Below are 15256 nucleotides of genomic sequence, written 5' to 3' on the forward strand. Positions count from 1 at the left end.
GAGGCTTCTTATTCATGGCTGACACAGAAGGAGGAGGGGGTCTGTAGCAACATGCCGCCACCACCAACAATTATGAGGAACCCACAAGACACGGGAGCTCATATGCAAGTATGTGGTTAGTAATTCAGATTTACAGATCGCAACATGCTGTAATAGGATGAATTGTGATGGAAAAAAACGAATATGAACAACTAAGCACAATGTGGGAGATGTTATATCCGAAAAAGACTTGAGAAGTGGAAAAAGAAAAACAAATATCAATGAAGTTTGCTTGATCTGTCACCTCCACAAAATCTGTCCACAGGGGTCTTTAATGTCTTTGTGTAGACGCCAAGAGAAAGTGATTCTTTCCATGACTTATCATTTACAGTATCACTCTTTCTGTATCATGAAAAAACCAGCACCTAGTACATAAGAACAATATGTCAAACATTCTACAGTTCCTCAAGATAATGTAGTAAATTGCAGGACAGGTCCATAATAAGAATGCTTTTCAGTAGTTTTTTTATACTCTAACTACAAAGAGGTTTTTTTCTCTGAGCACTGACAGACAGTCTGCCAGTGGTTGAATCCCTAAAATCCATACTGCCTCCAACATTTAGTCTCCGCTCCTGCAAAATGTGCTGTCTGCTTCAGTGTAACAAAAAACACAATACAGCTCTTCAATCCAAATTCCTGCCACACTTGAGAGTTTCAAAATGTCCAACCAGCATTCAGGTGCTTTTAAGAAAACTCTCTTGAGTGTAGTTTCTTTTTAGTGTCTTATTTCAATCCCTTTGGTATGCTCCAATAGGTAATCTAATTATTGGATCCTCAGTCTGTTTTATGTCTGAAATTCAATATCAGGAGCATGCCATTAAATATGAATATGAATTTTATTCTGTCGTATATATTCTTGTACTTTTTTCCAGGTTTCTAATTTAGCTTCAATCAAATGATTGTGTGCAGTGTCTATAAGTCAAACGTTTGTTATCCAACACTGAACTGTGGACATTAAATGAAGTGAAGGGTTATCCATACTAGAGAGTTCCATGTCTTTTTTTCTTTCCTTTTGGAGGTGTAAGGTCTAAAGATTGACCCTGGAGTTTTTTTTCACCCTTTCCAGGTACAAGTTCAGAGATGACATTATTCATTTCAGACTTTTTTTTTTTTTTTTTCAGGGAGCCTCATTGTTACAGTCAATTATTTGGTTAAACCTAAGAGAAGAAAGATTTCATTTAATGTAAACCCCATAGATAATTAAATTGGCTTGAAATAATCTGAACACCTAGCCTGTCAAAGAAACTTAACCCTAACTTACCTCGGGGTGGCAAAAGCTCAATGTGTCGGGACTTCTGCTGGGAGCTCCCTCTCACATCTTTTCATCATATTAGTGCTTGTAAATTATACTGTCTTCCACTTACGTTTCTTTTCTTTATGCAAACTTCATTAATTTACACTTGTAACACGAGAAAGCATAGTGACGTGTTCGCATTATGCAACCTTACAACTGCAATCTTGGCAAGGGATGAAAACGATGCTGTTTTAAACAACCAAATAAAACAACTACACTTGAAGTCAAACTTAAAAAAAAAAGTACAAAGAGCTATCCTTCCCAACCATCACAACAAGACGGGATAAGTATAATGTAGCCTACATTATTCAAGTTAACATGAGTGTGAGGGTACACTTCTGCACAGTGGCAGCTGAGAGTGAAAAGAAGGAGGGGTCTTTTCAAGCTTTGCCAGGTGTCACTAATAACGGCTAACTAAACAATGGATTGGAGCATACCTTCTAACAAAATCATGTATCTTTATGAAATGCAAAAAGCTGTAAAATCACAGCAGAAAACATCAACAGAAGAATACATGGTAGACAAAATGCATTTATGAAGGAAGAACAATAATTAGATTTTAAGAGGCTCATAGAGCCATATTATCCCTCAAAAACATTATCGTCTCAGAATGCAGGCCTGCCTGAGGTGCCTGAAGTCTCTATAAGTAGCACCACTCCTTTAGAACCATCTACCAGTCAGGGTCAGACGGCAGAGCGCCTCTACTTATAAAAGTATGTTTAAAACTTTCCTTTTTGATGGTTCAGGCTTGAACCAGCTCGGAGTTATGTTGCTATTGCCTTAGACTCTTGGGGGGAGGAGGTCTGGTAAACTCCAAGCAGCAAATGCAAGGTTATGTGTGAAGTTTTTTTTAAGGTATACGCATGATCAAATTTAAGTGTCATATATGCTGAAAAACATACACTAATTAAGCATAAAGTATTAATTGAACATGCAGAGTGAATGCTCCAAGAGCCAAGAAGTAATACATGAAGGACGAGGAAGTGACACTTCTCTGCATGAGTAGCTCTGCACCCAGGCCGACCTCCACGAGGGCTTGTTGGGGATGATGCCTGCGAAGGGTTTAAATTTTTTTAAAAGCATCTCTCTCCTCAAGGCTGGAAGGTGACAGATAATTATTTTGTACACTAGCAAGAGGAGAAGGACATCCATCATGGCTGCATGTGCTGGTTTGTGTGTAAGTGTGTGCATGGGTTGATTAAAAGCAGGTAGTGTCGCTGTCCTCCAGGTTTAAGCGTGGTTTCTGAAAGGGCGGAAGAGGGTTTAATAGAGCATTCAGAGACAAGGACATTGGTAGGTGGGGTCGTATTTATTTTATTTGGTTGGAGGTTGTGGGAATATTGGAAGCATCTTCTCACTGATGAACAAATGGTCTTCAACAAACTAAACCTGCCTGAACCTGAACTGGTGCTAAAAGTTTGAAATTCAATTGTTAGCAGCCCGTAAACTGCAAATAATCCAAGGATAAGGATAATCTTTATTGATCCCCCAATGGGAGAAATGTGGGTGTTACAACAGCTCCAAAAACAGTAAAACGGAGAATATAAACAGCATCAATAACAAAAAAGAAAAAAGAACAGCTATGAGCCAGTTTACATTAATTAAATAAAAAATACAAAGACTTAAATAATTTGTTGGTCTGAATAGCAATCACTGTTTTCTATAAATGTAACAAAAGCCTTATGGGATGACAAGCATTACTGGGTTTAATAGTTAATTCATTGTGACTGCTTTAGTTAAAACATTGACAGTTTGTATGTATGTAATACCTGCATGTATTTCAAGCTACACTGAAATCGTATTCGATCCCAGGTATTTTTATAAACTAATTTAATGGATAGATACGTGTTAATCCCAAACTGGGAAATGCATTGTGGTATTAAATACATAATACAACAAGTGAGCTAAGAACAATATGTTTATATCAAAGAAAATAAAAATTTATTAATGAGATCAATCAAAGAAAACACCAGAAAGAAAGGAATGTTTTTATTTCTGTCCACTCAAGTATAATATACACTCAACAAAAATATAAACGCAACACTTTTGTTTTTGCTCCCATTTGTCATGAGATGGACTCAAAGATCTAAAATTCATTCCAGATACACAATATTACCATTTCTCTCAAACATTGTTCATAAATCTGTCTAAATGTGTGATAGTGAGCACTTTTGCTTTGCTGAGACAATCCATCCCACCTCACAGGTGTGCCACATCAAGATGCTCATCAGACACCATGATTAGTGCATAGGTGTACCTTAGACTGTCCACAATAAAAGGCCACTCTGAAATGTGCAGTTTTGTCTCACAGCAAAATGCCACAGATGGCGCAAGCATTGAGGGAGCGTGCAATTGGCATGCTGACAGCAGGAATGTCAACCAGATCTGTTGCTCGGGCATTGAATGTTCATTTCTCCACCATAAGCCGTCTCCAAAGGCGTTTCAGAGAATATGGCAGTACATCCAACCGGCCTCACAACCGCAGACCACGTGTAACCACACCAGCCCAGGACCTCCACATCCAGCAGGTTCACCTCCAAGATCGTCTGAGACCAGCTACTCAGACAGCTGCTGAAACAATTGGTTTGCATAACCAAAGAATTTCTGCACAAACTGTCAGAAACCGTCTCAGGGAAGCTCAACTGCATGCTCGTCGTCCTCATCGGGGTCTTAACCTGACTCCAGATCGTCGCCGTAACAGACTTGAGTGGGCAAATGCTCACATTCGATGGCGTCTGGCACGTTGGAGAGGTGTTCTCTTCACGGATGAATCTCGGTTTACATTGTTCAGGGCAGATGGCAGACAGCGTGTGTGGCGTCGTGTGGGTGAGCGCTTTGCTGATGTCAATGTTGTGGATCGAGTGGCCCATGGTGGTGGTGGGGTTATGGTATGGGCAGGCATCTGTTATGGACGAAGAACACAGGTGCATTTTATTGATGGCATTTTGAATGCACAGAGATACCGTGATGAGATCCTGAGGCCCATTGTTGTGCCATACATCCATGAACATCACCTCATGTTTCAGCAAGATAATGCACGGCCCCATGTTGCAAGGATCTGTACACAATTCTTGGAAGCTGAAAATGTCCCAGTTCTTGCATGGCCAGCATACTCACCGGACATGTCACCCATTGAGCATGTTTGGGATGTGCTTGACCGGCGTATACGACAGCGCGTACCAGTTCCCACTAATATCCAGCAACTTCGCACAGCCATTGAAGAGGAGTGGACCAACATTCCACAGGCCACAATTGACAATCTGATAAACTCTATGGGAAGAAGATGTGTTGCACTGCATGAGGCAAATGGTGGTCACACCAGATACTGACTGGTTCTGAGTCCCCAGACCCTCAATAAAGCAAAAACTGCACATTTCAGGGTGGCCTTTTATTGTGGACAGTCTAAGGTACACCTATGCACTAATCATGGTGTCTGATGAGCATCTTGATGTGGCACACCTGTGAGGTGGGATGGATTGTCTCAGCAAAGCAAAAGTGCTCACTATCACACATTTAGACAGATTTATGAACAATGTTTGAGAGAAATGGTAATATTGTGTATCTGGAATGAATTTTAGATCTTTGAGTCCATCTCATGACAAATGGGAGCAAAAACAAAAGTGTTGCGTTTATATTTTTGTTGAGTATATATGTCTTTATTTAAAAGACATACAGCTACACACAAATTTAAAATTGGACAATTATACCAATGGCAATATATGTATCCACACACTAATTTAAAGCTATGAAACGAACTGGTATGAGACAAATGTATATCATTTAAATGTATTATGCTATAAAGACAGTAGCCTATACTTTCCAGGTTACCATTTAAGCGTGACACCGTTGATGTATGAAAAAGGGAGCTGGGTTGTTTTCAATACCAATTTTCCTTAACAGTCAAATTTTCCTGCCATTTTCATTAAAATGTCAAATAGCTTTATTTTGAAGGTCACACAAGGAAGTATCGTATCCCGCCACTTCTCGCTTGACATGCAATTTGTAGATGGTTTTATATGGGAAGATTATTTTGGTTACATTTTATTTTGTAGGAAATTGACCGGAAATTATCCCTAAATAATCTCAGAAAGGGAAACGAAGAGTGGCAGCATAAACAAAAGGGAGGAACATCGTTAACAGCCGTTTCGCCTGCTACTCGAGACATGTCGTGCAGTACTCAGCTCATTTTACGCACGCTGACTGACCACAACAAGCCCGCGGGCACGTTACGTAATCGCGCAGCCACAGCAGGCTTTTAAACGGAGAGGCTGTGGAGCTCCAGCTGGAAACTTTTACTCCGCTGCTTAAGCCTCTGACACCTTTAGTGTGTCTTCTTCCTCGTTTTTCCCCCCCTCTCCACTCAGTGTTACCATCCAGTCATGTCATCGTACAATAACAGCGCGTGCTTCACCGAGGCCAGGCGGGTGGCTATTTTCGGGGGGACGCACGGGAACGAGATGTCAGGCGTGACGCTCGTCAACTTGTGGATGAAAAACAGCGCCGAGGTCCAGAGGAAACGAGTCGAGACCAAACCGTTCATCACCAACCCAAAAGCTGTGGAGAAGTGCACGAGATACGTGGACACGGACCTGAACCGAGCCTTCAGTCCGGAGAACCTGAGGTAAACACGGGAGAGCCCGGAGCTGTCCTGTCACTGTGTCTGCTGCTGTCTGTGCGTGTTGTTGTTCTTCATGTCTGCTCTGCTGTCATGCTCATGAACGGAAACTTTGTCATGGAATGGAACCACAAACTGCTCCACATTTATTGTATTATTGGTTATTAATTGGTTTATGTCATGTATTAGTTTAGTCGCTCAATACTATAGAAAATATTGATATTAATAATAATAACACACTGCACGTGCATATACATATCCTACTGTAAACCTTGACCTTGTCTTGATGTGTTTATGTACATTTTGTCCTGAACACATTTTCTTGTGAATGAAAAGCCTCGTTGTGGTTCATGTTAAGGCCTCACATTTGAAACTCTTGCAGTTTTGTGTAAATGTCCGTGTATATGTAGCGTAATACAGTTCTGCAACACACACACACATCGACAAAATATGACTATTATGTGCTGTACGTAGCCTATATGTATAGTCCATATCAAAAGATCTTTTGCAGGGGGAAAAATGTCACGTTAATATTCATCGCTTTATAGTAATAATGGCAATATCAATATTATTAGTAGCCCAATAATAATAGTACCGTGATTAGAATAAACAGCATGTGCTAGTAATAATGGGAATACCGTTTTAATTAATGAAGTAGGCCTAAAGGGCAGAAAGAGGTGACACCGTGATGCAGGCTCTCCTTCAAAAATCACGGGGATACTCCACTTGAACAGCTATTATCACAGGTGGACTGTTTACCATCGTCCATGTCCCCCCCCCCCCTACATCCACACATACCCCCCCTCCCCCCGACCCCCCGCCAATAACAGCAGAGCAGCGTGTCCTCTCTCCGCCTCCATCCTGACTTAAACCAGCAGGAGAAAAACGTGAGCGGAACGTGACCGCTCTGCAAAAGGATAAAAGACTTTAACATTTCTTCCCTCTCTGTTTAAAGCGAGCCTCTTCGTGTGCACCACAGCGGAACGTCAAGTCTTACGCAAACGCTGGCTCATGGACTCATTGTGCATGAACTCACACAGAAGCCTATTTACTAATGTGGTTGAATAACAGCAATCCACTATTCATGTTTCACCATCTGAAACCTTTAATAACATCCACAGGGATCTTCTGTTCTATTCTACTGGACCCTGTTGAGACGTTATTATTATAATAATAGTCTAATATTTCTCTATGTGCTTTTTAGTGGCTTTTTTGGACTATGGAGTTCATAAAGTTAAATGATAACGACTGTGTTAGTATTATTATATCGTTATTACAAGTATCTCACAATGTATATTTATTAGTGTAAGCTAATATACACAGTGTCCTGTGTTTCCAAGAACACTGCTCAAATTAAACTTGAAATTGCAATTCTTATCAAGTGTTCATATTTCAACGCTTCAGTCATTTTATTCAGTGTTTTAATTTTTGTTCAGAAAATATTCACCTTGACATGAAAAAAGAATGAATGTATTATTATTTGACTTTCTACTGTCTACTTCAAATATGTAAAAAGCTCATATTTCACAGAATGGTGGAAATCACTTTCACTGCCACATTGGACCTTTTTTTTTTTTCTTTTTTTTTTTAAAAAGATGTTTCTGCTGCTTTTCAGCTTATAAACCCTTTGGCCTCTGTCAAGGCAACCTATAAGAGGATTAAAAACAACTTAAATAGACTAACACAGCTCATGCTCGTCCTTATATTTACAGTCCAAGCTGCTGTGTTCACCAGCTTTAGTTCTCACTATGCCTGTGTACTACACTTCCAGCCCAAAATCTAGATAATACCAGGTGTTTATCCTGAAAAATGGGCTGAAGAGAACAGATGTTAGACAGGCAAGACAATAATGGACAGTAGAGGCTGTGCTACAGTCGCTTGGAGAATGTCCCGGACTGCTGTGGTCATTTTGAAATGCTTCTAAAGAGTTGAGAAAAAAGTGGAAGCGCTCATTCTCTGTTCAGAGTGTAGTCATGTCAGTCTCAAGGGAATATCTCTTTATCCTGGGCCAAAACAAAAAAAGGTGATTACATTTCCATTGTAGCTAAACAATACTTTATTCACAATAATCAAACAAGGAGTGTATTGATGGTATTCCTGTATGTATTAGAATTATCGGCTGTTGATGTTTCTTTTTTTTTTGTTTCTCTATATTCATGTGTATACATAGAAGAAAATTTACCTGAATTGTGTACAGGGCTAGTACACAATTCAAAGTTAAACTTCAGCCTAAACCCTTTGGTCATAAATTGTTAAATTGTGTTTTCTTTTTTTCTCTGTTTATCGCCCATTGTTTTTGACTGAATAAACATACTACTACTACTAATAGTACTACTACTACTACTACTACTACTACAACATCTACATGATATTACTTTCCTTTTTTTTTTTTAACTTATAGCTATTTATGTAAGCTAGCTAACAGTGCTATCTGCTAGGCTGTGAATTCAACGTTATCAGCTAGTGGCTTATTGTACAGGCTACATTTATATTTGCACCATCCATTGCTGTTACAGCCGTAAACTGGTTAAATGATTTTATTTCTCAGATTCTATACTGTATTTTATTTATTTTTAAATAATTTTCAAACCTGAGACATTTAAACACAACATGCTAACGGCATTTAAACCCTCACCCAAAAATGCCATGTTGATATGGTGAAAGTCTACCACAACACAGACAGCATCACGGTAGTTATTACGACGTTGTTTACAGTTATTAAGGTTTTCCTGTTATCCACATCCAACATATTTGATATTCATGTTTTGGACTGATGAACATATAGGCACTCTCCACTTGAGCCCAGAAGCAGAGAGTGTTCTCTTTAAGTTGTTAAATGTTTGCACTGTGACTGACAATAAGGTGAAAGTATAACACAGGGCATGCAGGTCAAGTTGACAGTGTGTGAATCATTAACACTCTTTATTGCTTATTCTCCTTTGAGCACATTTGTCTGATAAGCTGTCAAATGTGTCCTGATTGCTTTCTCATGCTCCGTGGGTGTGACTGTGCGTGTGCGTGCGTGCGTGTGTGTGTGCTTGTGTGTGTGTGTGTGTGTGCCCTGCAGTGCCCCAGCAGGAGATGACTTGCCCTACGAGGTGCAGAGAGCCCAAGAGATCAACAAGATGTTTGGGCCCAAAGGCACCCCAGATGCGTACGATGTTATCTTTGACCTTCACAACACGACTTCCAACATGGGCTGCACTCTGATCCTGGAGAGCTCCAAAGACCACTTTAATCTGCAGATGATGAACTACATTAAGGTGACGACCTGGAGGAGCTGAACTTCACACTTCTCTGTATCAGCAGACCTTCCTTCTGCCTGTTCTTTCTTAATATATTTACTAACCGTTTATTAGAGTTGAACATCTGATTATTAAGTTCTGTACGTTCAGTCCATTCAAGGATACAATAAACACCCTTGACAGCGGTGTGTAGTTTGTTAAAGATGACGTTTTTTGCCAAAGTCTGAAAAGTTAAGCTTGTTTAAAGTAGTTCTTTCCCATCTGTGTGGGGAAGAACAATGTTTTTCCTGACGGGCTCCAGTTAACCTGTGTTAATAATACAATCATAATGTGTTGGATCTAAAGGATAAACCATGTAGATAATCCTGAGGGAGGCTGCTTTCGTTAGTCATTACCTGCTCAGAGCCTGAGAACACACCTAATTTATTTCTTTCCTATATGATCCAAGAATATATTTTCCACTTCTAGAAACATGCTACATACAACCCTTACCTTTTTTAGAAGACATTTTTTTACTATGCATTTTTTTTCTGCTTAAGCTTTTGCTCTGTGACACGAGACCCAAGTTATGCTGAACAACACCAGGGAAGAAACGAGCAGCCAAGACCAACACGCTGTTTGTGACACAGAGGTTATGAGAAAAGTCTTTCAAACTCTTACATCACAGAATCCTCCACAGAGCTGAAGAACCACGCTATTATCAAACACGAGTGAAAATGATAAAAAAATAAAAAAAAGAATTCTGTATAAAGAGTGAAATGGGCGGCCGAGATGTGAAGCACTGATGCGATCAGAGCTAGAAGGGAACTTGGAGAGTGCAGACCTCTGCTCATGAGTCACATCTGGATTTGCTTCTTAATGTTATATAGTTTCGTCCTTGAGCCATGCCACGTCCTTCTAACCAATATTCATGAACATCCGGCCTGTGTTTTTTTTCCTAATCCTGTTTACATCCAACAACACCAAAAACATAGCCTTCTATTGTCAGATGAACAAGAATGAGTACGACTCAACTCGATCCATTCAGGTAGTCATATTTCCGAATGTTTGCGTGACAGATGTGTCACGCTTGTTGTCACGGTGACTTGCTGCAGATGAAGCGCTCACAAAGTGCTTCTTCTTGAGACCTTCAAGCTGATGTGCAGTAATTTTTGGATCAGCAGCTGAGATCATGTTTCTTTTCATCATTTTGCGTTGCAGAAAGCCATCGCTCCAGCCAGCTGTCTTGTCCTGCTGAATGAACATCCTCTGTTGAAATACTCCACTTCACGCTCTGTTGCCAAGCACCCTGTGGGTGAGTCTCTCAAGTCCTGCCAAAATGTCTGGGGACATTTTATTTATTTATTTATTTTTTTAAAGATGGCCTCAAGTCAAACTTATTTCGAGTGCAGAGTGTAGTTATATGTTATGTGTTGTGATTGTGTGATCACAGGTCTGGAGGTGGGGCCACAGCCTCAGGGGGTTTTGAGGAGTAACATCTTTGAAGCTATGAGGATAATCCTGAAACACGCACTGGATTTCATCGAGCTGTTTAATGAAGGTGAGACAGAAAAACCATAAGAGCTTAAACATTGAACCTACAACAAACCATATTTATCTGACATTTTAAAACCTGCTGCATTATGGGATTTTAAAGTCTCCTAGAAAAACAAACCCCACAGAAGCCGAAAACCAATGTCATATGTAATAAATATGAAATATAGAGTCTTATGTACAGTTTGCATTTGAAAAGTTTAAGTTTAAGTTTACTCATATTGGATTTCAACTAGGTGTAGCTAGTCCCTGATATTTACTACATTACGAATCCAACAGTCCAATTATGAGAAAGAAGCGCAGCCGCTATTTGACTGCTGGCACTTGAGCCTCGCAGTGTGCCATCTGTGACACCCACAGGTGTTGAGTGGTGACCACGGTTGTCTGTCTGAGGCGGCAGGGATGAGTAAAGAAATGTAAATACGTCATACAGGGCAATCTAATGTGACCGAGCCATCCTTTAGCACTGCAGTCAAAATCTTTGAGAAGCCCGTTCAGGCATCTCTTCTGGTGTTGCATGTGTATGCTAATTGCTGACTATGATGTGAATAGCATTTTTGTACCTCACTGTTCATTGACTCATTGAGAAATGAATCATTTCTGATGGCTGGACTTCTGCTCCATCGTTTCTGAATCGAAGGAACCGTGCCACGCTTGTTGTCACATGGTCTGTTGTTGTGTGTGGACTCGGAAAGACGTGGTTGTCCAAATGTTGAGAAATGCTCTCAACAGCAAAATAGGGCATTTTTTTAAACCTGTGTGTCCTCTTTGTAATGGGTGTTGATTTTCACTCAGGTCTTTTGATTGCTACATGAAACTGAACTTTGAAAGCTGACCCATTTTTACCATTTTAAGCCAATATATCTTAAGTCTTTAAAGCCAGAGCATTTGAGATTGAAGCAAACATGAGCACAAGTGTGTGCATAAAATTGGCTGGCAGGATAAAGCTGATGTTTTGCACATCTGTATTAATTGTTTTTATTTATCCCTTGTATTGTCTGCAGCAATTTTTTGCCCGTATCCGTGACAAATTTCTCCCCGGGGAGACAAAGAAACCTCGACCTTGAATTTGCACGAAAAGCAACAAACCACCTTTCTGAAATCTTGCACAGCGCGTTTAGTAGTGTGAGTCATGTTGTGTGACGTAACAGAAAAACTGATTTGATTACAGTCTTCTTGTTTACCACAAACACTGTGATGAGAAGTCATTTGTGAGTGAACGCCCATGGCTGTTCTGTCTGATTCATCCACTTATACCGACGTATCTAAATGTATCTGCATGTGGCTCGTTCTGCCTCGGCTCTGCTCCTTTTCTACCCCAAGGAACAGATATGAAGGTGCAAGACAGCCTGCTGGTCCCTCTTTTATGTAAACGGGTGCCCAGTGCCAACTGTGAGGTGCAGTCTGCTGATCCCCCCCCCCCCCCCCCCGACTGCTCTGCCGCTGAATGGGCTGCTTGTTGGTCGTTGGTCTGTTTCCACGTCGTTAGAATCCGACTGCCAACATTGTGGTAATCATCTGTCGTTGGGGCCACCGTGGTGTCGGTGTGGATGAATGCTCGGACATGGTGATGAATCGGTGTTCCTGTGCTTTGAAACGGAGCAACAGGAAGAAACAACTTGTTCAGCCATAAGAGAGGGAACAGTCGGTCCAGTTCAAAACGTCTTTTTTTTGTTTTTTTTAAGGATATGAGAAAACTTTCACGGAGGTTGTGTTGTGAACATTTTCTTGTGCTCTCCTGCCTCTTGCATTGAAAGCTCAGTGATTCAGCTCATTTATTGAACAGATTAACATTATTAAAAATACTTTTGAAATAATAATACAGATTAACAATATTAAAAATAATTAAAAATAATAATACAGATTAACATCAGTAAAAATACAAAATGAAAGTGGAAGTAAGAAAATAACAGAGAGAACACAATAGAAAAGTGTAAAAACGAAATATTTGTTTCTGAATTAGCTTTAATTATTTTTTTATTTTTTTAATGTGACAAATGTAGGGATACATTTAAAGTGGTCTGGCAGTGAGTTCCGTAATTCTTTTTCTTTTATTGAAAAAGCAGTTTGAGCTAAAGATGTTCTGCGGATGTTCTACTAGCTGTGTGGCACCTTCAGGTTTATCAAAGTTGTCCAAGTTATAAGACAGGATATTTCTTTATGCGAGATTAATGTGACTGTGTTAGACACATTTACAGCTGATTTGTAGCAAATATGCACACCGGCATGCACGACAAGATGTGACAGAGCCTTTTGTGCTTGACATGACAGTCAGTCTTTCAGTCTACAATCATCAAGAAAACCTCATGACTGTGAAGTGCGAGTTAGTTGTAACGTTCAAATATTAACATGTGATTTGCTGAACTAGCTGGCTGAACATGGTAAACATTGGACTTCTTTGGAATGAGCTCTGTGAGCATGTTAACTGAGCTGTTAGCTAAGTCTCACTTTGCGGCGAGCTCATTAAAAATATCTACAAGAACTGACTGTTATTGTATCTGGGTTTGTTTCAATGCTTATATCAGTACATCTCCTCTGTGGGTACCTATTTCAAAGGTTGCCATTGTATTCTCCAACCTTACTGAAGTTCTGATCATCACCTAGCTGTATTGTTTCCCTTTATACAAATACTCCTTATATTATATATATTATTTATTTGAATGCAGGATATTTTAACATCCTGACACTAAGTTGAATGTGTTTTTGTGTGTGTCAATCGATCAATCAATTAATCTAAGCCTAGTCTAGGACTATAGCAGCATAGCGAGGAGCTGGTCCATACCTGCACCTGCTCTAGCTATCTAACTTATATAACTTTAACTATACTGGGTGCGTGTGTGTTGTTTAGGTATGGAGTTCCCTCCCTGTATGGTGGAGGTTTTCCGGGTGTTGGAGCGTGTTGACTACCCCCGAGATGCCAATGGAAACATCATTGCCATGGTACACCCAAATCTGCAGGTACAAATCTGAGGTTTTCCTTCCTCCGCTCTCCAGTATAGTAATGAAATCAGTTATTGTGAAGGAGTACTCGAGACCTTTTTTTTTTGGTTGATCTGGGAGTATATTGCTCAACATACTCAGGCTCTCTTTCTCTGTGCTTCTTGCGTGTTTTGTTTGTATCTGCAGGACTGTGACTGGGAACCACTAAACCCCGGCGACCCTATGTTCCAAACATTTGACGGAAAGACCATCCACTACCAGGGCCCGGGCACCGTCTATCCCACTTTTATTAATGAGGCAGCCTATTATGAAAAACAACAGGCATTTGTAACAACCAGGCGAGAAACTCTGGTAGCCAGTGCCACCAGAAAAGCATAAAAACTGGTTTGTGAGGCTAACAGGGATCATGATTATAGCGTTTCTTTTAGCCTCAACATTAATCTGTGTATAGTTTTTTTGCACTTTGTTCTGTTACAAAATAACAGACCTTTCCTCACAAATGATTAGAAATCATCTTTTACACACTGATTTAGTTTTCTATGCATTTACTATCAGATATTCTAATAACTATGCAAAGAATATTTGCAAAGAGTCACTGTGAAAGTCTTCGATCTGAAGACTTGTACATTGCTGTGGTAAGTATTTATGATATTGCTGTTATTTAAAAAAAATCATTTACATTAAATTCTTTCAGTTTATACTATAAAAAGAATAGGCCTTGTTATTAATGGCTTATGAATAAATATACACACTTCTACTACAGCTCAGGACGGCCATAGATGATCATAACCTGCAACTGTTTGACCCAAAACTCTTTTCGTGTGTCGTCTTTTTCCTCCTCTTCTTCTTCTTCTTCTTCTTCTTCTTCTCCACATTTATTTGTGACATCTGTGGGAGGGTGTTGGTGGCCTTTTTGATTCTACTTACCTGTAACTCCTGTGGTTGCATCTGTGGTGCTGTCCTATCGTTGCCTTACTTGAGATTTCACAGAAAATTGCACAACAAAATTCGGAGTGAAATGTGTAGATAATGTGTCTGATATTAAGATGTTATTTTGATAAGATGTTGTGTTCCTCTGTACACATGGGGTAGCGTTTGAAAAAAAAACGTGTTTTGTAATAATATACATGTGTCTATTTTGATATACTTGTATTGTATGTTTGGTTTAAAGTGATTGTTTAGAACTTGTTGAATCATGGGGAGTAGACATACTTTCTAATCTTTTTTACGTCTCTGTCGTCTTAAAGTGTATTCACTGTGGTCCTACAGTCATGCGTTTTTTCATTCAGCAATATTCTTAGTAGCACCATTTCTATGTGATTAATACTATCCTGTGGAAAAATCATCCAATCAATAAATCTTGTACTGTGATAATCTGTGGTTGTTTCTTTGGTTCTGAATGCCTGTTTATCCATGTTAGCTGCGCCTGCAGCCACCAGAGGGCGACGTATCAGCGTAGATCGAAGTCCTCTGCTTGATGTGCCTTGCTGCAATTAAAAGTGAAGGGCTATATCTTAACTAAACGTCCCAATTTTTTTTCCAGAAACATACCCTACAATGATTAGGTTTTATATTTCTATCTCTGTCTAG

At 39.8% G+C, this 15256-nt stretch overlaps 1 protein-coding gene across 1 annotated transcript; it reads left to right on the plus strand.

Annotated features, from left to right (window-relative positions):
• The first annotated feature begins 35 nt into the window (after positions 1–35).
• aspa (aspartoacylase) lies at positions 36–15040 on the plus strand. Its single transcript, XM_079355988.1, has 7 exons — positions 36–108; positions 5698–5954; positions 9016–9211; positions 10394–10487; positions 10626–10733; positions 13575–13684; positions 13853–15040. The coding sequence occupies exons 1-7, from the start codon at positions 52–54 to the stop codon at positions 14042–14044; spliced, it is 1014 nt and encodes a 337-aa protein (XP_079212114.1). The 5' UTR covers positions 36–51; the 3' UTR covers positions 14045–15040.
• Positions 15041–15256: the final 216 nt, after the last annotated feature.

The sequence above is a fragment of the Symphodus melops genome (assembly GCF_947650265.1).
Source record: "Symphodus melops genome assembly, chromosome: 11".
Classification (NCBI taxonomy): domain Eukaryota; kingdom Metazoa; phylum Chordata; class Actinopteri; order Labriformes; family Labridae; genus Symphodus; species Symphodus melops.

Excerpts from the sequence above, each read along its gene's own strand:
- aspa (XM_079355988.1), top strand. The coding sequence starts at position 52 with ATGCCGCCACCACCAACAATTATGAGGAACCCACAAGACACGGGAGCT. Across the intron at positions 5,955-9,015 it reads TTCAGTCCGGAGAACCTGAG|TGCCCCAGCAGGAGATGACT; the intron begins GTAAACACGGGA and ends TGTGCCCTGCAG. Across the intron at positions 13,685-13,852 it reads TGGTACACCCAAATCTGCAG|GACTGTGACTGGGAACCACT; the intron begins GTACAAATCTGA and ends TTGTATCTGCAG.